At 41.3% G+C, this 26,779-nt stretch overlaps 2 protein-coding genes across 8 annotated transcripts in view; both read left to right on the forward strand.

Annotated features, from left to right (window-relative positions):
• Positions 1-702: 702 nt before the first annotated feature.
• Positions 703-22,544, forward strand: TUBGCP5 (tubulin gamma complex component 5). 4 transcript variants are annotated; one of them, XR_014940835.1, is made up of 24 exons: positions 703-896; positions 2,697-2,750; positions 2,842-2,950; positions 5,070-5,166; positions 5,722-5,832; positions 6,371-6,450; positions 7,467-7,602; positions 8,381-8,498; positions 9,244-9,333; positions 9,883-9,976; positions 10,242-10,473; positions 10,657-10,859; positions 11,407-11,522; positions 12,009-12,277; positions 13,174-13,377; positions 13,763-13,951; positions 14,741-14,923; positions 15,236-15,320; positions 15,429-15,549; positions 16,488-16,666; positions 17,890-18,015; positions 18,579-18,667; positions 19,549-19,649; positions 21,499-22,544. XR_014940835.1 is itself a non-coding variant. In XM_085532537.1 (24 exons), the coding sequence occupies exons 1-24, from the start codon at positions 712-714 to the stop codon at positions 21,543-21,545; spliced, it is 3,213 nt and encodes a 1,070-aa protein (XP_085388663.1). In that variant the 5' UTR covers positions 703-711; the 3' UTR covers positions 21,546-22,544. The 4 variants fall into 4 exon arrangements, 2 of the variants coding, with proteins under 2 accessions (XP_085388663.1, XP_085388666.1); XM_085532537.1 differs by having other exon boundaries at positions 13,179-13,377; XR_014940836.1 differs by lacking the exon at positions 5,722-5,832 and having other exon boundaries at positions 21,499-22,125.
• A 3,040-nt stretch (positions 22,545-25,584) lies between these two features.
• The window catches only part of CYFIP1 (cytoplasmic FMR1 interacting protein 1), a 53,098-nt gene continuing 51,903 nt past the window's right edge, over positions 25,585-26,779 (forward strand). For all 4 annotated transcript variants that reach the window (XM_085532525.1, XM_015851161.3, XM_085532528.1 and 1 more), the window contains exon 1: positions 25,585-25,724. The gene's annotated coding sequence lies outside the window, so the exon portion shown is untranslated. The remainder of the gene's footprint in view (positions 25,725-26,779) is intronic.

A 26,779-nucleotide genomic window follows, 5' to 3' on the forward strand; every position in this document is an offset into this window, starting at 1 on the left:
TGTAACACTGTGCCCCAGGGAAAACGCCTGCGAGGTGGAGCACCCGACCCTGACTTCAGACCTTCCTCACTGCCAAGACTGGCACAACATAAGACGGGTCAGAGCAGATGATCTCCACAGGTTCCCTCCAAACCTTCTGCTCATAGAATCACAGAATTGTAGGGGTTGGAAGGGACCTCTAGAGATCATCGAGTCCAACCCCCCTGCCAAAGCAGGCTCCCTACACCACGTCACACAGGAAGGCGTCCAGGCGGGTCTTGAATATCTCCAGAGAAGGAGACTCCACCACCTCCCTGGGCAGCCTGTTCTAGTGCTCCGTCACCCTCACTGTAAAGAAGTTCTTCCTCACATTTATGCTGTACTTTCATCCCATTACCCCTAGTCCTGTCCCCACACACTACTGAAAAGAGACCAGCCTCACCACTATGGCTCCCACACCTCAGGGTGCTCCTGTGCACACATGACACAACCACAGAGCTGTGCCTTTAGCTGCGAAACGACCCACATACACTCAACTTTTCCACCCCCATTACCACACACCACGTCCACCCTTATTCCCCCTTCCCGCCCCGCGCATGCGCACACTCCCTTCCCACCACACTCCCCCCTCCCCTCTCTGATGGGGGTTGTGCTCTCGTGAGGAGTCGCTGCGAACTCTCGCGAGAGTTGCTCCGTGGCGCCCCCCTCAGTTCCTCCTCCCGCAGCGCAGTGATGGCGGCCCCGCTGCTGGCTTCCCCCGGCCGCCGGAGCCGCTTCGAGCAGGAGCAAGACCGAGCTGTCCGCGCCCTCATCCGCAGCGTCACCGGCCTCCCAGAGGAGGAGGAGGAGGAGCAGGAGGAGGAGCCGGGCGGAGGCCGGTTTCAAACGGCGCTGAATTTCGCTTGGTCCAACTTCAGGTCAGCGCCCGCGGTCTGAGGAGCCCCGAGGCTCCTCTATGAGGACAGGCTGAGGGAATTGGGTTTGTTCAGCCTGGAGAAGAGAAGGTTGCGGGGTGACCTCATTGCAGCCTTTCAGTACCTGAAGGGAACTTACTCCCAGGAGGGGAATAAACTCTTTGAAAAGGCTGATAATAGCAGGACACGGGGAAATGGTTTTAAGTTAAAAGAGGGAAGATTTAGGTTGGATGTTAGGGGATGAGGCCATTCTCATTAATAACTTCCTTTCACAGTGACAATTTATTTTTGCATCAGATGGGATTTTAAAGTTTTTCTTTCCAGCCTTTTTATTTTTTCCCCCTAAGGCTTCTAATTCTTGTGCTTGCCACAGTTTACTGTCTTATCATAGAATCATAGAATTACCCAGGTTGGAAAAGACCTTGAAGATCATCAAGTCTAACCTCAACCTAACCATAGTACCCTGAGTCTTGTTGGGTTGTTCCTTCTGGCATTTATTCCAAAGCCTTAGATGTAGCTGAAATCAGGCTAGTAGATCCATGCTTAAGAAAAAGGTTCTTTTTCATTTCTTATATACAGGCATGTCTTTTTCCTCCAGTTATGTTATTAAGAAGCCTTGTTTTTAGGCTTGCAGTTTCTTTTTCTAGTTCATTACCTTGACACCGAGGTGATTTTAGATTGTTTTCTTCTGAATTTGGTTGGTTAAACTTGTCATCTGCCTCTGATTCAGAGGTGGTAATTTTCATTTGTGTCTGCAGCCATATGAGTTTAGGCTGCCTTTCAACCCTGTGTTCTTGGTATCTTGGATCTTGCTCATGTGCTCAGTGCTGTTACATCCCATTTCCTGTTTTTTCTTTCAGTACTTGAAGGGAACTTACACCCAGGAGGGGAGTAAACTCTTCAAAAGGGCTGACAATAGCAGGACACGGGGAAATGGTTTTAAGTTAAAAGAGGGAAGATTTAGGTTGGATGTTAGGGGGAAGTTCTTCACTAGGAGAGTGGTTAGGCCCTGGAACAGGCTGCCCAGGGAGGTTGTGGATGCCCCGTCCTTGGAGGTGTTCAAGACCAGGTTGGACGGGGTCCTGGGCAACCTGATCTAGTAAATGTGTATGTTTGGTGGCCCTGCCAGGCAGGGGGTTGGAACTACATGATCCTGGAGGTCCCTTCCAACCCGGGTCATTCTGTGATTCTGTGATTCCTGTTCTGATGTATATTCTGCAGAGTCTATGGTACCTTTCACAAGTTTGGGTTTTTTTTTTTTATCCCTATACATGCTACTTTTGGTGGTTTATCTTTTTGTTTGTTTGGATGAAGTTCTCTTTTCTTTTAGATACTGCCCTTTCCAATTTAAGTAGGAGTTTCATCTGGGTTAACCCTTTCCATGGGGGTGTTTGTTTTTGCCAGTGCTTGTGGTGCAGCTCCCAGATACTCTGTGTGTTTGACACAGATGACTTTGACAGTAGTTTCTTTTCATCTCCTTGCCCTGCTTGACTTTAAATGATGCCATACTTTAATTACTTACTTTGCTGTTACCGCAGTAACTTTCCATTCATCTGAAATTGCTGGTTAAATTTAAGCTGTGTTCCATTTTTCTGTCTCTTAAGGCCGCTTGCCCTTAATCCTTCTTGAGATAAGAGGCACGGAGATTAAATGTTGTTGATATTTAATGGTGTTGTTGAATTAAGCAGGCTTTGTTAAACAGAAAATAAGATTTAAAAAATTGCCATAAAGTAAGTTGTCTTTATTCTCTTTCCTACATAAGCTGCCTTATCAAGCATATTCTAATACAGATTTCTTATACAGATTTCACCGTTTCCTTGATGTGAACAGTCATAAAATAGAGAGGACTATAGAAGGGTGAGTTATGACTTTATGGATTAATAACACTTTAGTTAACTTTTTTTTTGAAGCATTACTTGTACTTTATGTTATTATTATCTATTATTAGAATACACGAAAAATTGATAGTTCATTCTGACCTGGGAAAAGCAGCCAGCTGGAAAAGATTAACAGAAAAATTTCTGAATTCACCACTTCCAAGCATAGAAGAAACCAAAGTACGTATGTCTTGTATGTTTCAGTTTCCTTCTCCTTTTTGTGCTCTTCTTGTGAGCTTCTACTGTAACATCATGTTGGAAATGTCAGGTGGTTTATAGCAGTAGAGTCTGTGGTTGCTGTTCACAGCATGGATTTTCAGAGCTGTATTCTGTAGTTTCCCTATTTGCTTTAGAAGAAGTATTTTTGGCCTTTCAGTGTTTCACTGTGCTCATTTTCATGGCTTAAAGAATTTATTTTCACTGCTGTACAAATGTTGTAGCCAAAGCCTTGTCGAGATCTTTTAAAATGTCTGGAATATTGTGTCCAGTTCTGGGCTCCCCAGTACAAAAAAGACAGGGATCTCTTGGAAAGAGTCCAGTGGAGGGCCACACAGGTGAAGGGCCTGGAGCATCTCCCTGTGAGGAGAGACTTAGGGAACTGGGTCTGTTTAGCCTTGAGAAAAGAAGGCTGAGAGGGGACTTGATCCAGGTTTATAAATACCTGAGGTGTGGGAGCCATAGTGGTGAGGCTGGTCTCTTTTCAGTAGTGCGTGGGGACAGGACTAGGGGTAATGGGATGAAAGTACAGCATAGGAAGTTCCGCATGAATGTGCGCAAGAACTTCTTTACGGTGAGGGTGACGGAGCACTGGAACAGGCTGCCCAGGGAGGTGGTGGAGTCTCCTTCTCTGGAGATATTTAAGACCCGCCTGGACGCCTACCTGTGTGACGTGGTGTAGGGAGCCTGCTTTGGCAGGGGGGTTGGACTCGATGATCTCTAGAGGTCCCTTCCAGCCCCTACGATTCTGTGATTCTGTGAAAACAGAGGCCAACTGAGCAGAAATTCTTGCTCTTTGCCCAAATTTCTACCTTAAATAATGAATGTGAACCCTTTGACTTTATTATTCCCAAATGGAGCACTCCTGGATTGTAGCTTCCTTACTGAGGCTGCATTTGTGGCTTTGGAGTGGGTTGTTCATTTTGCCTTTGATACGGTTTATATCAAAGCGGTTTAAGATGCCCCGTCTTTGGAGGTGTTCAAGACCAGGTTGGACGGGGCCCTGGGCAACCTGATCTAGTAAATGTGTATGTTTGGTGGCCCTGCCAGGCAGCGGGGTTGGAACTACATGATCCTTGAGGTCCCTTCCAACCCGGGTCATTCTGTGATCCTGTGATTAAGATGTGCCTTGAGTGGAAATGGCAAAAATTGCCTCACTTCAGTGTTTTCCACTGTGGTAATCTATTATAAATTTCACCTTTGAAAAGCAGAAGTTCCTGCTGTTAGGAGGTCTGAGCTTGCAATTTGAGAGGTGTTGCTCCATACAGTGTCATTCTTTAATACGAGGCTCTGTTCGGAGTTGGAGTTGATTCTCCTTCTCATTGAACTGCTGTCACATAACTCTCTTTGGACCATTTTAGCTTTCCTTTACTATGTGTAAAGAACTCTGGAACTCTCAAAAGCTTGCACGTCTCAACTTACTGTACCATTCTCCATAGATTTTTATTTATTACAAACCTTTAACTTGTATTTGTTTTGATAGATGAAGAGAAACGAAAATCCAAGCAAGCACTTTATACTTGAGTGTTGCAAACATCCTAAGACTTTTTGTGACTGGAGGACAGCTGGAGATATTATATGTCTCATGCTTGGAAGTTAAACTGCTTTTAGCTGTCAGCAGTGTCGCATAACTGGGAAGACTGGATATTTAACAGTGTTGTGCCTGCTAAGTGGAATACCAGCTCTCATTTGTGGTTCTGCTGATGACTTACTAAAGCTCTTTGACTAACTCTCATACGGGATGTAGATAGCAGAATAAACACATGGCTAGATGTGAAGTCATCAGGTGACTTTCTTACTTTCACAGTAGTTCTGGGTTCCTCTTATCTCTTTTCCATATCTCCTGATTAGCTGCTCAGTGAGAGGCAGCTGAGAGTGTTCCATACATATTTCCATATTGACCAGCTAGCTAGTGGGCAAAGGTGGATACCATTGGATATTGTGTTGCAGACCTTATTTTAGTTCAGGACTGAGGTGAGGGAATTAATGTGGATCATTCTTAAAGATAATGGGCTGAATTTGTTTTTAACCAAAATCTGTTCGATATCTTTTTAATTGGCTATTTTTCTGATGTGTTTTATAGACAGATACACACTATTCCATATTGTCTCTTCTGTTATGTTTGTCTGATTCTCCATCTAACACCACCTACGTGGAAAAACCAAGAGCAAAAGAAACAGGTAAGTTCACAAGATATTTGTGTTGCTGACAAAAGATGCACTCAGTTAATACAAGCTGATAAGGAGGCTGTTTTTCCTCTCCATTTTAATGATCTCCATCACATCGAGGTGCATTATTGATTGTCTTTTTGATGATGTGTACATTTCAAATAGTCTGCAAATAGCCTTTCCTGCCTCCTGTTTATGTTGCTTTCCATAATTGGGTTTTTCAGCCAGCAAAGTACCTTGGGAGCTCTTACTTGCTCAAAGACAGACAACTGGTTTCTATCCTCAGTCTCTGTCTTGCACCTTAATAGGATATGTATTGAAACAGCTTTGGTAATATAAATTCCTGTGTTCCCAATGTAGTCAAGGAAGGATAAATACCTTTTGAAGGTTTCCAGGGGGAGACCCCAGCTGCCTGCATTCTGAAATAGGACTGTTTCACTCAGTGCCTAAAATGAGGCTTGTGCTTAAGTTTGAGTGGGTACCCTCCCCCATTTGTTTACAGTATTGTATCATAGACTGAAAGAAAAACTATTTCAGACTAACCTAAAGAAAATCTTGCATCTTAAGATTCCTTTTTGAATGATCTCTGCACATTCCCTCGGCGGTGTTTTGAATGCACTTTCAGCCCATTCCAGGAATGTGAATATGAAGAGGTTATCTCAAACAGCTCTAATTACAGTTGAGTAAGCTTCATGTTTCAGATATAATATATTCTAAGTGTGATTTGTTGCTTTTAAAATATTATCATCACATCATGGATATGTGGTGTCTTTAGGAGAGTAAGACGATTATTGTTGTTTATAGTCCACTATATTGTGTGTATGTAAGTTACACAGTTAGAATGTCTCCACTGAGCTAATGGAGTAGTCACAGTCAGTGAGATGTCGCATTCTTGCATGTTTTTCCAGGCCTGAAGCATAGGGTAGTGTAACATAATAGAGATAAATATGCCGACAGCTCTCTGTGCTGCGTATTTTAAGTGTGAACAGCAAAATCGAGAACTCATAAATAAAGAATATACAGAGTTGATATCACAATTTGTGTGTCATGTTGAACATGTATGACTTTATTAAATGAGCAGTGGTGTAACCTTAAGTGGATGGCAATGTCTTTGTTTTAGATTTAGAGTATGAAGGTAATTTAAGCTTTGGAATTTGTTTGCAAAGGCAGTCAGAGTGAAGTGATACTTACTGTTTTCTTTTATTTGTACTTCTAGAAAAGGAAGAAAAGTTTGATTGGGGAAAATATTTGTTGGAAGGAGAAGAAATTTACTTTGGCCCAGGTGTAGATTCACCAGTAAGTAATTTCTTAAAGTCAAAGGCCTATAAACTGTTCTGAAGTATGCTACAGACCTGTTTAAATTGCCCTGGCTTATGTGCTCTGTTTACCTTGGTTCTTAAAGGATTCTCTACCATGCTGCTTCTTATTAACACCATGAAATGCATGCAGACTTAAGCAGAGTGGTAGTAATAGAAATGCTTTTGATCTTCGTTCTGTTCTGTCTCAGCCTTGCAACTGAGCTGGCCTTGTCTGCCTGCTGCTTATCGGAACTTCATTTAGCTCTGCAGTTAAGCACTGCCACTCCTAAATTCTGATTCCCCTGAAAGATTTCAGGGAAAATAAATTGCTTTTCTTTGGCAGCCAGTGGACACTTCTGGCCTCTTTCCTACATAATATAGGTGACTGCTAGCCTTAACCAAATATCGTCTGTAGTATAAAGGAGTATGTGGAATTTTTAGTATCAAAGTAGGATGTATGTGGCAGGATGAGGTAAGGACTACAGCGGGTTTTCAAGCAAGTTGAAATTAATGGAATGTGTGTGGATTTCCCAGATCATCTTAACGTGGGCTTCCAAAAGTTAGAATTTTGCCAGTATTGTGAGAAGTTTTGGTAGCAAGTAAGAAGCAGAAGAAGTTCGGGTCATGCTAAATTTTGAGTCTCAGAAGGAGAATTTCTGGCAGTAACTTTGCAAAGCACATTATCATTATCAGAGCCTTCTCGTGTGATTGTGGGCATGTGGAATATAGCTCAAAAAATCAGTGGCTTGTGTTTTATTCTACACTTAAAACCCACTGTGCTCAGTTTCTGTGCAGATAAATACAAACGCTTCTTCCATCCAAAACCTGCAGCTTTAATGTTAATATCGTTTAAACCAGTCTCTGTGAGACAGTTAAGTCTTAATGTCTTGAAATTAGCTTTGTAGTGCAAGAAAGAAAATTGTTATGTTCACCTTCAGCAAGTCAGTAGGAGCTGAGTATAGATCTGTCCATTATATTGTACTGGAACATGTGGGGTCTTGTTTCCCTTTTTAGGATTGGTCTGGAGAAAGTGAGGAAGAGGAGGATACTCAGCCTTTGAGCAGGGAGGACTCTGGTATTCAAGTAGACAGAACACCTTTAGAAGACCAAGATCCAAACAAGAAAACAGTACCTAATGCTTCCTGGAAAGGTTAGCTTAAGTATTAATTCTTCTAAACGAATCATATATACTCAGATTTTACAAACAAATACTTCTTTATTATTCTTTAGTGAGATACTGAATATCAGACCTATCATTGTAATTCCACGATTCACTTTACTTGTTTAATCTGTCAATATGGAAAGCTTGATTTAATTTCCGTTGATGCTAATGGAGAAGGCTTCTATTAATTTGTGTGGAAAAAGGCATAAATATTCCAAGATAGAAATGAAAGCTTTACACAGTAGTTGTAGCATGCAGCTTGATGGGCGTAAAGTAAATGTTTATTGTTAACTATCAGGATACTAAAACAGTATCTAATTGGCAACAGAATTGATTTACTCAGTTCTAGGTATAAAACACTTCTGAAAAATTAGTTTTATGTCATTAGAACACTGGTGGCTTATTATTATGTTATGATGTGGAATACTGATAACCAAACATCGTAAAAACCATGACATGTATATATCATGTGACAAGTGCCTGAAATAGAAATGCATTTTCTGAGGAATAGTTGAAAACTAGGCACATCTCTGAGTCTGTTTTTTAAGACTTTTACAGCTTTAGGAGGTGAGACATTTCTGTGTGTGTTAATTAGTGTCTGATGCACAAGTCACATGAGCAAAGTAGTTGAAAAATGTGATTTATGTGAACAGGTCTTTGCTTCTGCAGCTGAGCAGATAGGCGTATTAATAACATTTCTGTGTGGTTTTATAAGCATTTCCTGAACAAATAAAAAGACCTCACTAACAGTCGTATGTTTTTACAGTTGGTGAGCCTGATGCCCGCAGCTGGTTGGAGCAGCATGTAGTTCCTCAGTACTGGACAGGAAGAGCTCCTCGTTTTTCACATAGTTTGCACTTGCATTCCAACCTAGCTGCAGTCTGGTGAGAAAACTGTATCACTTACATCTTCCTTGCTGGCGTTTAAAGCTAAATAATGACTTAATTAAGCATCACAGAATCAGAATCACAGAATTATCAAGGTTGGAAAAGACCTAGAAGATCATCTAGTCCAACCATTACCAATACTTCCCAGCTAAATCATATTCCTCAACACAACATCCAAACATTTCTTGAACACTCCCATGGTCGGTGACTCCACCACCTCCCTGGGCAGTGCATTCCAATGCCTGACTACCCTTTCCAAGAAGTAATACTTCCTAATGTCCAGCCTGAATCTCCCCTGATGCAGCTTAAAACCATTCCCTCTAGTTCTATCACTGATTACACGAGAGAAGAGGCCAACCCTCAGCTCACTACAACCTCCCTTCAGGAAGTGTTAAGAGAGCTATAAGGTCTCCCCTGAGCCTCCTCTTCTCCAGGCTGAATAATCCCAGCTCCCTCAGTCATCTTTACTGTTAAAGTATAAATCTAGTATAGTTATTGCTTGTATAAGTGTTGCCTCTGATAAACAGTCAAACACCACAAATACGAATAGTCAGTGTGTCTTAAAATATAAAAAATACTGTGGAAGGCTTACAAAGAATTGTGAGGTACAACAGGGAAATGTTCGTAGTTGCCTGTGGAAGTTTCAATTTCAGAAGCAAACTTTTGAGATGAAGTATGAATTAGCTGCTGTTTCACTCTTTGATTTCAGCCCTTAAATTCTTTTCATTTCACATTTCTCTAGGGACCACCACCTGTACACCAGTGATCCTTTATACCTGCCAGAAGAGAGAACACTAGTCACAGAAACTCAGGTTATAAGGGAAACTCTTTGGTAAGAGCGGTATCATAAAGCTTGCATTTTAAGTTTCCATGTTTTTGTCACCTCATTCAAGGAAATAAGAGATTTATCTTTGAAGATGGATCTGAAGAAAGATCTATTACAGAGCTTCTAGCTTCCAGTGTTGCTGACAATAAAGATGCTGCTACTGTATATTTAACCATTGAGTTTTATAAAGAAAATAGTTTACTGCTGCTTGTATGTATTGATTCCTCAAGCCTGACTGTTAAGAAGAACAGCTTGTTCTGATGTTGCCCTGGGGTCTTTTAATGCAGTGTCCAACTTTGCAAAGTAGGTTTTGACTCATCCCACGGCTGGAAAATGTCTTATTTGGAGAGGAACGTTAGGATGTGTTAGTCTGTGTTAGTGTTTTGTTCTTGTCTAGCAACAACTTAACAGTATGAATAGCATTATAGTTGATCTTTGATCCCCTTTCATATGAAAACAAGAAACGTAGGTAAGGCAGAGCTGATTCTTTTATTAATGTTTTTATGAGTCCATCAAGGTGGGGAAAAAGCATTAATCTTTTTGTTTCTTTTCAAGGCTACTTTCAGGAGTGAAAAAGCTCTTTATATTTCAGCTGAATGATGGAAAAGTGGTTGTGCGGAACGATATTATTGTAACTCACTTAACCCATGTAAGTTGTTTCTGAATCTCAGCTGAATGTACCTGTCAGTAGGAAGATGTCACTTCTGGGAATAGGAAGTTACATTGCTTGTGGGAAAGTAACATTTCCCTAATTGTTCTTCATTTAGTCAGAGCAGGATGGGCTGTTCCTGAATGTGAGAAAGTGATGAAGCAATAAAGATGGCAGAATTTCATTGTGTGTAAATTCAGATAAATATCTTGTGATGATTTAATTGTTAGGCTTTCATAAAATAAAAAATAAATCTTTATTCTAGAATTGCCTAAGGTCTGTGTTGGAACAGATAGCCGCCTATGGTCAAGTCGTGTTTAGACTGCAGAAGTTTATTGATGAAGTGATGGGACACAGCCCGGAAAATGTTTCTACTCCAAAGAAAACCGCTGAAGCCCCGTTCAGAACATACCAGGCTTTTATGTGGGCCTTATACAAATACTTCATTAGCTTCAAAGAAGAGCTTACAGAAATTGAAAAATGCATCATCAACAAAGGTACAGTGCAAGGGAAATTTTATGGGATATTTTACAAGAGGGAAGCACGCAGAATATTATGTGAATGCGTTTTGAAATGTGGAAAGGTGTCATGCTGCGTTTTAAAACCTCGTGAATAGCGATACCAACATTTGATTATCCGTTGCATGTTGCCTTTATGCATCTTTTTTTTCTTCCTCTCAGACAAAACAGTCACACTTTCAATAGTAATAGATAAGCTGTCTCCCCGCCTGGCACAGCTGAAGGTTCTTCACAAGGTTTTTAGCACAGGAGTAGCGGAAGTGCCACCTGACACTAGAAATGTTGTCCGAGCATCTCATCTGCTTAACACTCTTTACAAAGCTATTCTTGAATATGACAGCGTTGGAGAAGCATCTGAGCAAACGGTAGGCAAAATCATTCCTCCTTAATGAAATCACACTCTAGAATATTTGGTAACATAGATTTCATTCTACTGCCTGAGTACACTGTCCTTCAGCAACTGAGGACAAATCTGGTAGCCATAATGAATTACTGTTTTCTGACGAGTTCATTCAGACTACATACAAGATTCACAAGGAGATGAGCATTAGTGATAATGTCATAGATGTCACTGTGTCCTTTTTTTCACGTTTTCTGCACTATAAAACCACGGTGTGTTACAGCTACCAGTTATCATTTAAAGGATGTCAGAGTAATGAAAGTTGCTGTTTGGGTCTAATTGCAATGACAAAAGTAATAAGGGGAAACTTGCACAATGAACGTCTCCGTTAATACCGCTAGTCCTGTAATTTTTAGTTGAATATTTTATCTTTGAAAAGTCTTGAAGTATAGCTAAGTATTAACTTACTATCATGCAATTAATGAGTTAGACTCTGCCATGTTGCTTGTAATACTTACAAAGCTGATTTTTTACTTAATTCTTACTTAATTATTTTCTTTCTTTAAATTCAGGTGTCCCTTCTGTTCTCTCTCTGGGTTGAGACTGTGAGGCCGTACTTACAGACAGTAGATGAATGGATTGTCCACGGCAATTTGTTTGATCCTGCGAAGGAATTCATCATTCAGAGGTAGGGGCACTGGTGCCGGACACTTATAGTTTGAAAGTACTTCTTGACTGTTCTGCATGAAAGGCAAAGCATAGAGCAAAGATGAAGAGAGGGGCAGGTCTCTTCTCACTAGTAACGAGTGACAGGATGAGGGGAAATGGCCTCAAGTTGTGCCAGGGCAAGTTTAGGTTGGATATTAGGAAGCACTTCTTTACAGAAAAGGTAGTTAGGTACTGGAATAGGTTCCCCAGGGAGGTGGTTGAATCACCATCCCTGGATGTGTTTAAGAGCTGTTTGGATGTGGTACTCAGGGATATGATTTAGTGTAGGGTTGTTAGAGTTAGGGTACTATGGTTAGGCTGCGGTTGGACTTGATGATCTTCAAGGTCTTTTCCAACCTGGGTAATTCTATGATTCTATGAAGATAAACCTTCTACTAAGGAAGTTTCACCTTTTAAAAAGGGAAATATTTAACGCCTTTTATTTTTTTTTCCCCCTACTCAACAGGAACAAAAACGTTCCAGTTGATCACAGAGATTTTTGGTATGCTACCTACACGTTATATAGTGTGTCAGAAAAGACAGAGAATGAAGAGAAGATGAGTGATAATGCCAGCGCCAGTTCTGGCAGCGATCAGGCCCCTTCAAGCAGGCAACACACTATGGTCTCTTTTCTGAAACCTGTGCTAAAGCAAATCATCATGGCTGGAAAATCCATGCAGCTGTTAAAGAATCTTCAATGCAAAGACGGCTCTCCACAGCAGGCTGCATCCAGGGGTGAGCTGTCAGTTGGTGGAGTATTGTGCCATAGGGTACCTAACAGCATGGGAATATTTTATATAATGGTGTTTGTGATTACAGAGCAGTTTAATTGTCCTCTTTATATGTCAGTATCGTGGTTTGTAACTCCAGTTCTGATGGAAAACTTATTCTTCCAAAGTGACAGGAACAAAGTGAACAATGATCAATGATCAAGTACTCACTCAGGTACTTGACTCAGGTCTTGATGCTTCATATTTTCATGAACTTTTTTTTTACATGCTTTCAAAACATTTCATTTGTTATTAGACAAACACAGATAGTGATAATAAACAGTAAAACCGTGTTTTGATCTAATAAATAGTTGTTTTTCCTTATCAAGTGGTTGAGTAATTTCGAGGTAGCTTACAGAACTTCTTCAACAAAAAGAAGTTTACCAAATAATTAGATGAAACTTATACTGACATTTTTATGCATATCTATAGCCAGGTTACTATTTGAATGGTTGTAAACCACAGTGTAGCAGTGTAATCAATGTTAATTTTTTCTGGAGGAGATGAAACGTGCTTTTTCAGTCACACCATCTCTATGGGGTTAATAGGGATAGCTGAATTATGTTGGCATCTCTACAGGCTTGTTTCCCTCTGTAACATGGTTGTTTTAGGCGTTGAGAATTAATTGCCTTTATGTTTGAAGGAAGAAGTTCTCTTACAGGCTCTGATTAGCAGTGCCTGACTTGAAGCATTAGTCTAAACACACTGATCCAGTGATATTTTGTTCTAAGTATGTACTTGAGAAGTAGCCTAAATTTAGTCTAAAATATGTTAAGTGTATGTTGGATTCTGCAGCTGCGCTTGTAGTTCAGGTGATACTTTCTCTTACGATGAAACCTTACCATGAAACATGTTGCCCAGTTTAGATGCTGAAAGAAAGAGTCTGTATACACTGTTCCTGGAATCTGTGCAGTCTCGCCTGAGGCACGGGGAAGAATCTGTTCCAGATATTATTACAGAGCAGCAGGCCACCAAGGAGAGCCTGATAAAGATGCAGTCTATAGCAGAAAGGCACTTGGAACTGGATGATGTCCATGACCCTCTGCTGGCTATTAATTTTGCCAGGTAAGTAAATACCCACTAGATGAATGATCTTCCTGCTGTGTTGTTGAGAGCAGTGTTCTGCTTAGTGACATTTGGTAAAGCTGATTTTTATTGCTGCTGCAGAAAACAAGCAAATAGAATAAAGAGGAGCACCCATAATCAGTGGCAGAATCTCAATAAATACCCTCCTGCTTAGTTAGAGGAAAAACAAATCAGCGAGGAATTGGCTGCTTACATTGGTTAGTATAGAAAATAGGTGCAAACACCTTTTATTTTGTGATCCTATTTTTTGAGCAGAGGTTCCAATTTTGATTAAAATTTTCTAAGGTATGACATTTTTCTTCTATATATTGTGTAAATTATATGTATTCTTCCCTAAGTATTTGTATTTTATGTAATTTTTAAGATTATATTTGGAGCAGAGCGACTTCCACGAGAAGTTTACTGGTGGGGATGTTTGTGTGGACAGATCCTCAGAATCGGTCACCTGCCAGACTTTTGAACTGACGCTGAGGTCTTGCCTTTATCCTCACATAGACAAGCAATACTTGGAGTGCTGTGGTAATCTAATGCAAACTTTAAAGAAGGATTATAGGTAAGAAAGTAACATGGTTAGCATTTCTAATTACCAATGTTTTGCCATATAAGTAAAAGCAGGAATTTTCTTTTAAAATTTTAATTTTTTTTTCCTACAACAACTGAAACCTCAAGAAAATACTTAACAAAAAAGGGGAAATCTAAGATGGTCACGAGTGAAACTTTGGAACATCTACTTTAAACCAGCAGCATTGTTGAACACCCACTGAAAACAGGGAAATTGTTTTGGACAGTATTTTTAATAGTGTTGTCATTTGAAACTGGAAGATGAATTTTAGGAGGCCAGAATGTATCTATATAGTCTGTAATTTGGTTATGGTGGTAAAAAATTTCTACTACGTGAAACAACATTAGACAATATTTTTGTACTACATGATATAAGATAGCCTGTTCCTTTTAGGTGGTCAGAATTTGTTGTACTTTGATGCTACTTTAAGTACTTAATGTATTTTTGCAGTTGTGTTTTGAAAGAGATACGGAGGCACTACCAAGGAAGAATCGCTATCATCACTTCCTGGAGCTCTATTTTGAAGTCCTTTCTTACACAGTACTCTGTTAAGTTCTGTTTAGAAAGAAGGGACAGGATTGCCAGACTGTAAGCCATTTTTGAGAGCTTTCTGGCCTGTAGGAAGGCTGAATGCCATGATCATGCCTGTTGAAGACAGCTTGCCTTTCAAGTTGACAGGAAAAAATGAATTGATTATTTTGTTTTATTTGAACATGTTTGGAAGCTTTTCTTTACTCGATGAAGACTTAGGTAATGTTCTTTATTTTTTTCCTTCTTTAGGCTTGTAGAATATTTGCAAGCTATGAGAAACTTTTTCTTACTTGAAGCTGGAGATACTATGTATGATTTCTATACATCCATTTTTGACAAAATTAGAGAAAAGGAAACTTGGCAGAACGTTGCCTACTTAAATGTTCGGCTTCAAGAAGCAGTAGGGCAGCGCTATCCAGAAGACAGCTCAAGGTAAATGCAAAATCCTGCAAAACAGGCTTTAGTTACAGTCTCTTTCACTTCTGCCTTTATTAGTACGTTTCTCTTGCATAGTTCAATACTAATTACTGCATATTCATTGCAAGAATCTGTTTCAATGAAGCTTTGAGTTGTTGTCACGTTTTCAACACAGCTCTGTCAGATTAAATTGGACAGATGTTACAATTAACAATAAGAACAATAAGATTAACAATAAGAAAGTTAAAAAAAAAAAAACTGTAATGCAGGTAGCCTCTAAATGAGAATTAAATCACCACCAATAAAATCACTTCTTTCCTTGTGAAGGTTGTCTATATCATTTGAAAGTGTTGATACAGCAAAGAAGAAACTGCCTGTCCACACCTTAGATGGCTTGACATTGAGTTATAAGGTAGGGTATAGTAAGTTTAATATTGCTGCGGGTTTTTATTCTAGAATAGAGTTGAAGTGTTGTATTAACGTGACTTACCTTTTCTGTCTCATCCTCTGCTGTTCTTAGGTTCCTTGGCCTGTGGACATAGTTATAAGCCTAGAGTGCCAAAAAATTTACAATCAAGTTTTTCTGCTCTTATTGCAAATAAAGTGGGCCAAGTATAGTCTGGATGTTCTAAGATTTGACGGTAAGAAACTGTTTCAATAAGAGATACTCTAACAACTTTCTGTGTGGTCTAAGGATATAAATGATCTGTTGCTTTCTGAAGTGAGTAGTTTGATTAAATCTGTAAAATATCAATCTCTTTTAGCTTCACAAACCAGGTATACTAAGTAGGGCATGTTTTTCACATCTCCTCAGCCTCACAGACAATGCTATTCATGCATTTTTGTTGCCTCTTTGGTTCAGGCCTGGTTGGTTTGTATAGAAGCTTGTATTTCTTTCTTCCTATCTTGCAGTTATAGGAAGATCTGTCCACCACACCCCTTATTCATAGCCTGTTTTTGAGTAATATCTTGCAAGCGAGTTTAGAAAACAAGATGAGAAAAAATACTGTAGTTGAGATTGAAACAGTAAACTAAATAAGAATACATAATTTAAGCTACAGTTTAATAATTTGATGTTTGTAGAAAGAGGTCTGCTGGTGAGCTCTTAATCTTCACAGTTTGTTTTTCCTTTCCTATATGAAGTCTGTATGTGATTTGTATCCTGGAAAATCGAATTAGAAAGTTGGTGGTTCATCTGTGTTTTGTGCATCAGCTAAATAATTCTATTCCTAAAAGATGTGTTTTTTTAACTGTTGTTAAAACTTTACAGATAAGGCTTTGTGTTGTATTTCCCCCTTTGTGGAGATAGTATACACATTCATTTCTTAATTTTTTTAATCCATTTACATAATTAGCTCTTAAATAACATTTCCTGTTCTAGTATTTATCGAATTACATTGTACATACATTTTCACAGTGAAATATATTGCTGTTATATTTTAATAAAACACCTGAATTGCAAGAAAAATCATATATCAGTGTATCATGCATAGTGATGAGAAATAAATCACTTTTAAGTAACATTTTAGCTACAGTTTGTTTTCATAAATGTTTTAATACTTTTATGTTCTGTTTTTAGAACTAGTATGTGCTGCAGAAAACCAACAGGTGAAGGAGGGAACTTCATTAGAACATGAAACGTTGCCTCGATTTGGACCACAACCAGAAAGTATAAAACAACAAATACATCGCATGTTCCTCTTAAGAGTGAAACTTATGCATTTTGTTAACAGCCTGCACAACTACATCATGACCAGGGTTTGTCTTATATCATAATTTCATTTATGCTAAGAACTTGTAACTGTCCAGACTAAAGAGATATAAGTTAATTGAGGCCCTGGAGTGTGTTCAAAGAAGGGGGCAACAAAGCTGGTGAGGGGTCTGGAGCACAGGCCTTATGAGGAGCAGCTGAGGGAGCTGGGATTGTTCAGCCTGGAGAAGAGGAGGCTCAGGGGAGACCTTATAGCTCTCTATAACTTCCTGAAGTGAGGTTGTAGTGAGCTGGGGGTCAGCCTCTTTTTCTTGTGTAATTGGTGATAGGACTAGAGGGAATGGCTTCAAGTTGCACCAGGGGAGGTTCGGGCTGGACATTAGGAAATACTGCTTCTCTGAAAGAGTGGTCAGGCACTGGAATGGGCTGCCCAGGGAGGTGGTGCAGTCAGTGACTCTGGGGGTGTTCAAGGAATGTCTGGATGTTGTGTTGAAGGACGTGGTTTAGTGAGAACTATTGGTGATGGATGGATGGTTGGACTGGATGATCTTTTAGGTCTTTTCCAACCTTGGTGATTCTGTGATTCTGTGAATAAAGCAAATTCTTTTTCTAATGTCTGTTCTGCAAGGTGATTTTAATCTAAAATTTAAGATTAAAAAGTTTCAGCTTTTACTTGGACAGTTAAAATCAGTAACTCTAAGAGTGCTTCACAAGTTCTATGTGCAGACTGATCTTCAGATATTATTTCTTATCCCTTTTTTCTTCTTGGCTGTTTGTACAAGGGCTGTGTGCGCAATGCACACTCATGTCAAAATAGGTTTCTGTACGGCTGTTACAATCATAAAAGTGTTGCTGCAGATGTTTTATGTAGTTAGATTCTTCTAAAAAATCTCTACTATGCAGATCCAAAAGTATTAATTCTCAAAAATAAAGGTAACATCTAGAAGGTTCCTATCAACACACTTGCCTTTTTGTTGGCCTTTATTGAAATAATGTAGTCCAAATTGATTTCTTCAGAGCTAATGTATCTGCTTGTGTGCAGTGATAATGTTCCTACTTGTACAAAGTATACAAAACATCACTGAGTTATGAGATGAATTCAGAGTTTTTACTTTTTAGTGGCTAGCAGGATGAACCTCACAGCTGAGATTGGAAAGGGAAGAGTGAATGTATCAGGCAGTTATTGGCTCTCAAAAAGAAAGTCTTGGAAATGAGTCACAAGGATTTCTGTGCAACATAGGATTTAATTAGCTGTGGTTTTCTCTTTCAGATTCTTCACAGTACCGGCTTGGAATTTCAGCACCAAGTAGAAGAAGCTAAAGATTTGGATCAATTAATAAAGATTCATTATAGATACCTATCTACAATCCATGATCGCTGCTTACTGAGAGAAAAGGTGGGTAAAAACGGAATATTTGATGTATTGAGTTCAGTAGGGCATGATAATAGTTTTGTACTAACTATGCTGTGACTATTTTGTAGGTCATACATACATTGTAATAAATAGATCCTTTTGAGGAAGCGGTAACTTGTTCAGGATTAATGGTGATGTTGTTTCCCTCATAAGTGTCAGTTTCATTTCTATAAAGAAGAGAAAATTAAATCATTTACATTGGGGTTTACATACATTTGTCTTTCAGAGGTGCTGGGATTTGAACAAACAGGCTTGGAAATGTAGTGAGGATTGTACGTGCTAGTGTGGTAGGAAATGAAGACATACATTGTTGCAGTCATCAATCTCATATACTGTCTGTGCTAATCCTCAGTGAAATAATCATGAAATGAATGAGGGCAAATACAAGATACATCTTAACTGGGCAGACTTGTGTAATACCTTGGAGACCATTTTTACAGATGAGATTAAATGGCGTAGGATACTTTTGTATCCTTAACAATGAAAATGATTATGCAATTCATTAACAATTATTTTTCTTATTGTTATTCCTTTTGTTACTTTAGGTGAGCTTTGTGAAGGAGGCTATAATGAAAGTTTTAAATGTAGTGCTGATGTTTGCAGACCGTTGGCAAGCGGGTTTGGGAGCTTGGAAGTAAGTGTACATACCTAAAATAATACACAGTCATGATTTCACAGCTCACAATGTGCTTTTGGGATGTTTAACAGTAGGTGCCAGAAGCTAATCACTGTTTCTTAACAAAAGTGAAATTTATCTGAGATAGAACATAACATATGCTTGTGTGAGTGCATATTCAGCGTTTTCTAATGCCAAGTATGGTTCGTAGGTATCTTTAGAGTATTTGAAAAGATTGCAGAGTGTAGCAACAAAAAGAGGTATTCATCCAAATCTAAATCTAATACCTAAATAATCCTATTTCTGTAACTTAGACTGTCCACATTATAAAACCTTTGTGAAAATTTCAAGGGCAAAAATGTGGACATGTTGAAGTCTATGAAAGTTGACTTTGGGGTGAAGATTTTCATGTAAAGTCTAGGTGAACTCTGGAGTTCCTTTCCTGCCCCTACAATTGTGTGTTGTTCTGTGATTCTGTAATAAGAAGGCAGTATGGGTGATTGGGGCCTGTTTAACTTGCTATCTGTCCCCGTTTTATTTGGCACTGTAAGTTTATCTCCAAAGCAATTGGCACAAGGAATGGCTGTCTTGAAATTCCTGTGAAGACCTCAGAATAGTAGTTCTCATCAGCTGAAACCACAAAGTTCCCCCTAGTAACTGCAGACACTTACAAAGAGATGACTATCCTTAGTAATGCCACTCTGATACAGTGCTCAGGCACTCCAGTCTAAATTTGCCACAGCTAGTGTGGCATACTCAGATATAACTAGAATCTTTTAAATTCAAGATGGAATGCAATGCAGAGAACGTGCTGGTCGTTCACTGTGAAATTGTGGTTATATTTTGAAGGTAACAGTTGCTCAACTGAGTGGTAAGTGTACCTCTCTTCTACATTGTAGGATGGAATCCATAGAGAAAATGGAGTCTGACTTTAAAAACTGCCACATGTTTCTTGTAACTGTCCTCAACAAAGCTGTCTGCCGAGGCTCATTTCCTCACTGTAAGTACATGATGCTTTTCATTTGCCTGCACTCATCACACAAAACATGTTTAAGTTTTAATCTGTTAGTACAGATTAAAGAATCTCATTTATGAAAGTAATAAATGAAGTATTCAGAGAAACATAAAGCCTTACATTCAAATAAGTTGAATTCATTCATTCTAGAATACATGTACCATATTTTCTTTTTCATGACAACTGTCTCCAGTTTAGCTGTTTGCTTGAAGAAAGGATCGTAGAATCACAGAATGGCTTGGGTTGTAGGGGACCCAGTGGTCATCAAGTTCCAAACCCCTGCCACAGGCAGGGCCACCAACCTCCACATGTGGTGCTGGAGCAGGCTGCCCAGGGCCCCATCCAACCTGGTCTTCAACACCTCCAGGGATGCGGAATCCACAGCTCTGGGCAGCCTGTGCTAGCACCTCATCAGTCTCTCTGTAAAGAAATTCCTCCTGACATCCAATCTAAACCTACCCTCCTTGAGCTTAAAACCATTTCCCCTTGTCTTATCACTCTCTACCCTTGTAAAATGTTGATTCCGCTCCTGTTTATAATCCCCTTCTAAACACTGGAAGTGTGCAGTTGAGGTCTCTTTGCAGCCTTCTTTTCTCCAGGCTGAACAAGCCCAGCTCCCTCAGCCTGTATCCCTTGACTGATACAGCCAAGGCAGTCTTCTATATAGGTAATTAAAACAAAGACCTGAAGAGTATATACAAACATTTTTGATGTTGCTAGGTGACAGCTGGGAAATAGCTTAAACAAATAACATTTTAATATTTCGGTGCCTTAGCTGCAGCTGCCCTTGTGCTCTTGACTTCCTGCTGGAGGTTACTCAGTACCAGAAACAGAAGAGGATATGATACCAGCTTAAATGGGTTGTCAATGCCAGTTAGAGCTAGGGCGTGACTTCTGAATGGAATTAACTTGGATTTAGATGCACATTCACCTATTTCTCCTCTAGGATCAGCTCTTTCCGATAAGGAAGGCAGATGGGCTTCTAATAGAGGTTATATCTTATTGCTGCTTTTCAGTCAGCAAGAGGTTGTCTGCAAGAACAGTCTGTGAGAATGGCTAACTGCACATAACTCCCCCAACTTTGATCCAGTTTTCTGTTTGCTGCCATTAGTATTTCAAACAAAGGAGCTTATTTCTTGCCAGTTAACCATCAGTAAGAAATATCAGAAATTCATAACATTTAAAATGTCTTTACCATCTTAGATCCTGAAGCGTTAACATTTACAGAATCACAGAATTATCAAGGTTGGAAAAGACCTAGAAGATCATCTAGTCCAACCATTACCAATACTTCCCAGCTAAATCATATTCATCAACACAACATCCAAACGTTTCTTGAACACTCCCATGGTCGGTGACTCCACCACCTCCCTGGGCAGTGCATTCCAATGCCTGACTACCCTTTCCGAGAAGTAATACTTCCTAATGTCCAGCCTGAATCTCCCCTGGTGCAGCTTAAAACCATTCCCTCTAGTTCTATCGTCGATTACATGAGAGAAGAGGCCAACCCCCAGCTCACTACAACCTCCCTTCAGGAACTTATAGAGAGCTATAAGGTCTCCCCTGAGCCTCCTCTTCTCCAGGCTGAACAGTCCCTGCTCCCTCAGCTGCTCCTTGTAAGACCTGTGCTCCAGACCCCTCACCAGCTTTGTAGCCCTCCTCTGGACACGTTCCAGGGCCTCAATGTCTTTCTTGTAGTGAGGGGCCCAAAATAAAAAATATTTTAAAAATAAGCTGTTATTTTCCATTTCAACTATGACATTGAATATTACAGCGGATGTTTGCAGACTGATGTGTGTGCGAACACTCACTTCTTACACGGTTTGTTTCACAGTGGAATCTTTAGCTCTGTCACTGATGGCAGGCGTGGAACAGAGCTAGCGCCTGAATCTGCTGAGCTGCACAACAACTGAAAGCCGCACTTACATTGAATGTCCTTTGTGAACTGTAAGCATTTTACACTCCATTTTGAAACGTACATCGTTGAATTATACCGACGGTTTGGAGCTGTGTAAAGTATTTTTGGATGTAAATAATGTACAGGTATTTAAGTGTGTTGGTTGTGGCTGTATTGTTCTCTGTCTGAATATGCTTTACCGTGAAAAAATGTGCATTGTAAAATGCATCCTGCGTGAACAATCTTGCTTGAAATATATGAAGTGTATTTCGTGCTGTATAAAGGGTTTTTTTTTTAACAACTATTATTCTGAATAATTGCTGATTTCTTGTTTCCATTAATTTTGCAGCTGTGGCTGGGTCACAGGGCACCGTGCAGTGCTGTGACTCAGCTCTTGTAATTATTCAAAAGGTTGGTTGAGTTCATTTGGGCCTTTTTTCCTTTGGGGGAAAGAAAAAAGAAGCTAAGAGCCATTTATCTTGTTTGTTTAATGGCTCCTAAGCACTATTTGGGAACAGTTATGAATGTCACGGTAACCTTATATTAAAAAAATAACAACATTAACTTAATTGAAGTGGATTATTGCAGGCCGTAAAGTAGTGATATTTTTGATGTTAGATGATGAAAGCCTACTAATTTTGGTGGTAAGCTTGTCAGTTTAAGCATGGTGAAGATTACAGTGTGAAACACGTTGCTTTTACCTGTTGGATTGCTGAGATGTTTCAGAGGTCGTCAGATACAACTTGATCGTTCTCCTTCAAAACCTTTTGTACACAAACCATTCATCCAGTAGTTCATTTCTTGTGAAGATCATGATGCAGAAAGGGTGAGTTTTTAGAGAAGTGGATGCAGGGCTTGTTCTACAACCCTGCTACATCCCTAGGAGCTTTTTTTTTTCCATTTCACATACATTTTAAAAGAGAAAATCGCAGCCGTTTGCATTTTTATTTGAATAAATAAAAGATTAAATAATAGGAATTCAACCAATTGTGTGCGGGAGTTTCTGCTTGAATCTAAATGGTAACTTACTAAAGTTAGAGGGGTGTTTCTACTGTATGAGTGCTGTACATTAATAACAGCTGTGAAACCGCGGCTCATGTCATAAAGCTGTTTTTGGAGCTGTGAATTTGCTGCATTACTTTATAAATATTGCCAGTCTTATATAAATCACAGAATTGTAGGGGTTGGAAGGGACCTCTAGAGATCATCGAGTCCAACCCCCCTGCCAAAGCAGGCTCCCTACACCACGTCACACAGGTAGGCGTCCAGGCGGGTCTTGAATATCTCCAGAGAAGGAGACTCCACCACCTCCCTGGGCAGCCTGTTCCAGTGCTCCGTCACCCTCACTGTAAAGAAGTTCTTGCGCACATTTGTGCGGAACTTCCTATGCTGTACTTTCATCCCATTACCCCTAGTCCTGTCCCCACGCACTACTGAATAGAGACCAGACTCACCACTATGGCTCCCACACCTCAGGTATTTATAAACCTGGATCAAGTCCCTTCTCAGCCTTCTTTTCTCAAGGCTAAATAGACCCAGTTCCCTAAGTCTCTCCTCATAGGGGAGATGCTCCAGGCCCTTCACCATCTTAGTGGCCCTCCGCTGGACTCTTTCCAAGAGATCCCTGTCTTTTTTGTACTGGGGAGCCCAGAACTGGACACAGTATTCCAGATGAGGCCTCACCAGGGCAGAGTAGAGGGGGAGGATCACCACCTTTGACCTGCTGGACATGCTCTTTTTAATACACCCCAGTATGCCATTGGCTTTTTTGGCTACACTTTCCACATTTCTTTTTTCCTCTCTAACTTGCACTGTTAGAAGTTACAGTGTAGAGGCCCTTATCTGTCAGCCTCAGTACTTCCTTTTCTTTCCTGTAATCTATGTTATCTAGGCCCCGTTTTAGAACAGATTTCAGAACTTCTCTAATGCTTTCTTTGTTGTTTAGTTTAATAACCTCCTGATTAACTAGGTCCTTAAGGACCTTTGCTAGTGTCAAGATATTGATAGCAAAACCAGTTAGCAAGCAGTCGCTGATTGCATGGTTTCCTTGGTAGCATGGATTAAAGATACCATCTCTAAATTGCATGCTCATAAAAAAAATCCACCCCCCATTTGCATTTGAATGATATTAACTCTACAGATCTACATGTTGCCAGCTCTCCTCCTATACTCTTTTGCTCACTTACAGGAAAACATTCCCACATCTCTGCAATTTGTATGGCTTCACAAATACCTTTCTGTGTTGGATCATGGCAGATCACAGCACGTTCCTGTGTTGTGTTATCTCCTTAGTGAGGATAAAAAGAAGCAGGTAAAAATTAAATGGATAGATAGGCATACTGTTAAGCTCAGTTACTGAAATACCAGGGTGGAAAGGTGTAAAACAGGAGTAAATAAGCATCTTAGACATACATAGGCAGGACTTCAGGCCCAGGAGGCCTGTACTGACTTGTGCAGTAACGAGGGATGATACGGTAAAACAAGAAGCTGGTGATACAGTGAAACAAGAAGTGGTCACAGAGACCCTCTGAATCCCTTACTCATGTACAGTCATTGCAGTACTTAAATTGCACAAAAATGGAAAGCAAGGAGTCATGGGGGCATTCCAGAATGTAATACTGATAAGCCTGCTTTGTGTTAAATGAGAATGTAGACATCCAATCCAGGTGGTGAAATGGGATCATCCTCTAATTCCAGCATAGAAAAAGGTGGAAAAGATCTCGATAGACAAAGAGGCTGCATATAATCAATTATCAATATTTTAAATTTATGGGATGGTATGAATTGGAGCATGGGGATGTCATTAAAGAGCAGATAGCTCCACTAGCAGGGAAAAAGAAGCGAGGGATCATGGGCTGTGATGGGTGAGATTCATTCCACTGATACAAACACTGATACAAACACATTGCGCAGGACATGGGGAAATGGTTTTAAGTTAAAAGACGGAAGATTTAGGTTGGATGTTAGGGGGAAGTTCTTCACTAGGAGAGTGGTTAGGCCCTGGAACAGGCTGCCCAGGGAGGTTGTGGATGCCCCGTCCTTGGAGGTGTTCAAGACCAGGTTGGACGGGGCCCTGGGCAACCTGATCTAGTAAATGTGTATGTTTGGTGGCCCTGCCAGGCAGGGGGGTTGGAACTACATGATCCTTGAGGTCCCTTCCAACCCAGGTCATTCTGTGATTCTGTGATGGATCATAGAGACATTCAAGGTCAGGCTGGATGGGGCTCTGAGCAACCTGATGTAGCTGTGGGTGTCCCTGCTCATTGCAGGGGAGTTGGACTAGGTGTCCTGTAACTCTCCCTTCCAATGCAAACAATTCTATAACATACGCACTCAACATATATTATGGAAGTATTTTATCAGAGAAGAACAAGTAGCCACATCCAACAACAAACTGTTGGAATTCTTGCTGATGTGGAATGGGTGGAATCATTCCATAAGTCAGAGGTTGAAGTACTGAGAGTGATGGGCTTTACAGCTTACTCCCACTTTCCAAAGGCCATTAGAGGTTGCAAACTGGCAGCAGCCCCTCACACACGGTGTGTTTGTTCACCTGGCCTACACTACCTCAGCGATCCTGCCAGCCTTTAAGGAAGAAGCAGCAGCTCTTCGGCTACGAAAACAAGCCATACATGAGCACCACCTAGAGGAAATGCTTCCAGGCGGTTTTCTGTTGCGTCCCCTTTGATTCCTCAAGGTTAGATCCTCGACCCTTCCTTGGGGTCCTGACGAAGAGGTGAAGGGAAGGAAAGAAACCGCATTAGTTTTCCACACAGATGAATGTGGCCGTGGTGCCTCAGTACCGCTGTTTCCTCAGATATTCGGATGGGAGCGCGGCCTTTTGTATAGCGGCGAAACAAGCTGCCGTTGTTTGAGCAAGACGCCGGCAGGAGGAGGGGCCGGCCCGGGAGGGAAGGGAAGAAGGGAAGAAGGGCAGGGAAGGGGCGGCAGGCTTGGGACGGGCGGCGGGAGGAGGGGCTGGGTCGCAGGAAGGGTGTTTCCCTGCGCGGCTCCCAGTCCGGTGACTCACACAGGAAACTCCCCGCCGGGCGCGGCCCAGGAGCGAGCAGCCGGCCCAGCGCCGCTCTCACAGCCGAGCCGAGCTCCGGACGGGTCCCCGTCGTCGGGCAGCGCCGTTCTCGGGAGCCGGCGGCGCCGAGAGGGTGAGCAGCCACCGCGGCAGCGATTCCCGGGAAGCGGAGCGGCCTGGCCCGGCCGGGCCCGGAGCGACGGCGCTTGGGGTGCGGCCTCGCCCCCTGCCCGGTCCGGAGCGCTGAGCCCGGGGCGCGTCCCGCCGCTCCTCACGGTTCCACCCCTGGGTTTCGTGTGCCGTCTGATGGGTTGGGGCCATGAGTTCATGCTACCTCGGTGGGAACCGAATTCCCGCATCGTTCGGCGGGGGGTCTGGGCAGAGTTTGGGCATGTGCGTCGTTATGTGTAGCAGGGAGCCCTGTGGCTGCACGGCGTGTGTTGGAGGGGAGGAAAGCTGTCTGAGGGGGTTTCTCCTTAGTTATAAGGCTGCGTGCGTGAAACTGATGCTGGTCCTCATATCAGCGCTCTGCTGCTTCTCGTCCTTATCTCACTTATCCCTGCATCCTTTCATAAACCCTGGCTTTTTCAGCACGGAGCTCCTCCTGGCCTAATGCTGAAGGCTTTCTAAGCATTCCCAAACGAGAGGTCTGTGAGGTCTGGCTGGCGTAGGCAGCAGTGTTTCTGTAGCTTCCAGGACCAGGAAAGAGGTGGGGGTGCTCAGAAGCAGCCTGCAGAATGTGGGGCTGCAGAATGGACACTGCATTTGGGCAGGTCCTGCTGAGGGTCACAAGGAGAATGGAGCAGTGTTTGAGTTCTGCTCAACAGAACTCGTGTTCCGCATGAATGTGCACAAGAACTTCTTTACAGTGAGGGTGACGGAGCACTGGAACAGGCTGCCCAGGGAGGTGGTGGAGTCTCCTTCTCTGGAGACATTCAAGACCCGCCTGGACGCCTACCTGTGTGACGTGGTGTAGGGAGCCTGCTTTGGCAGGGGGGTTGGACTCCATGATCTCTAGAGGTCCCTTCCAACCCCTACAATTCTGTGATTCTGTGAACAGGGTTACCCTAAAGCTTCAGACTGAGAAGTTGATCTTAAAGTGTTAATTATGTAATTGACAGATATCAGTTCCAGCTGCGTGATTTATGTTAAAAGTTTGCCTGATGTGCTCTTTGGTTTTGGTTAATG

Source organism: Coturnix japonica, chromosome 1, assembly GCF_054131305.1.
Source record: "Coturnix japonica strain WE chromosome 1, WE-NBRP24, whole genome shotgun sequence".
Classification (NCBI taxonomy): Eukaryota; Metazoa; Chordata; class Aves; order Galliformes; family Phasianidae; genus Coturnix; species Coturnix japonica.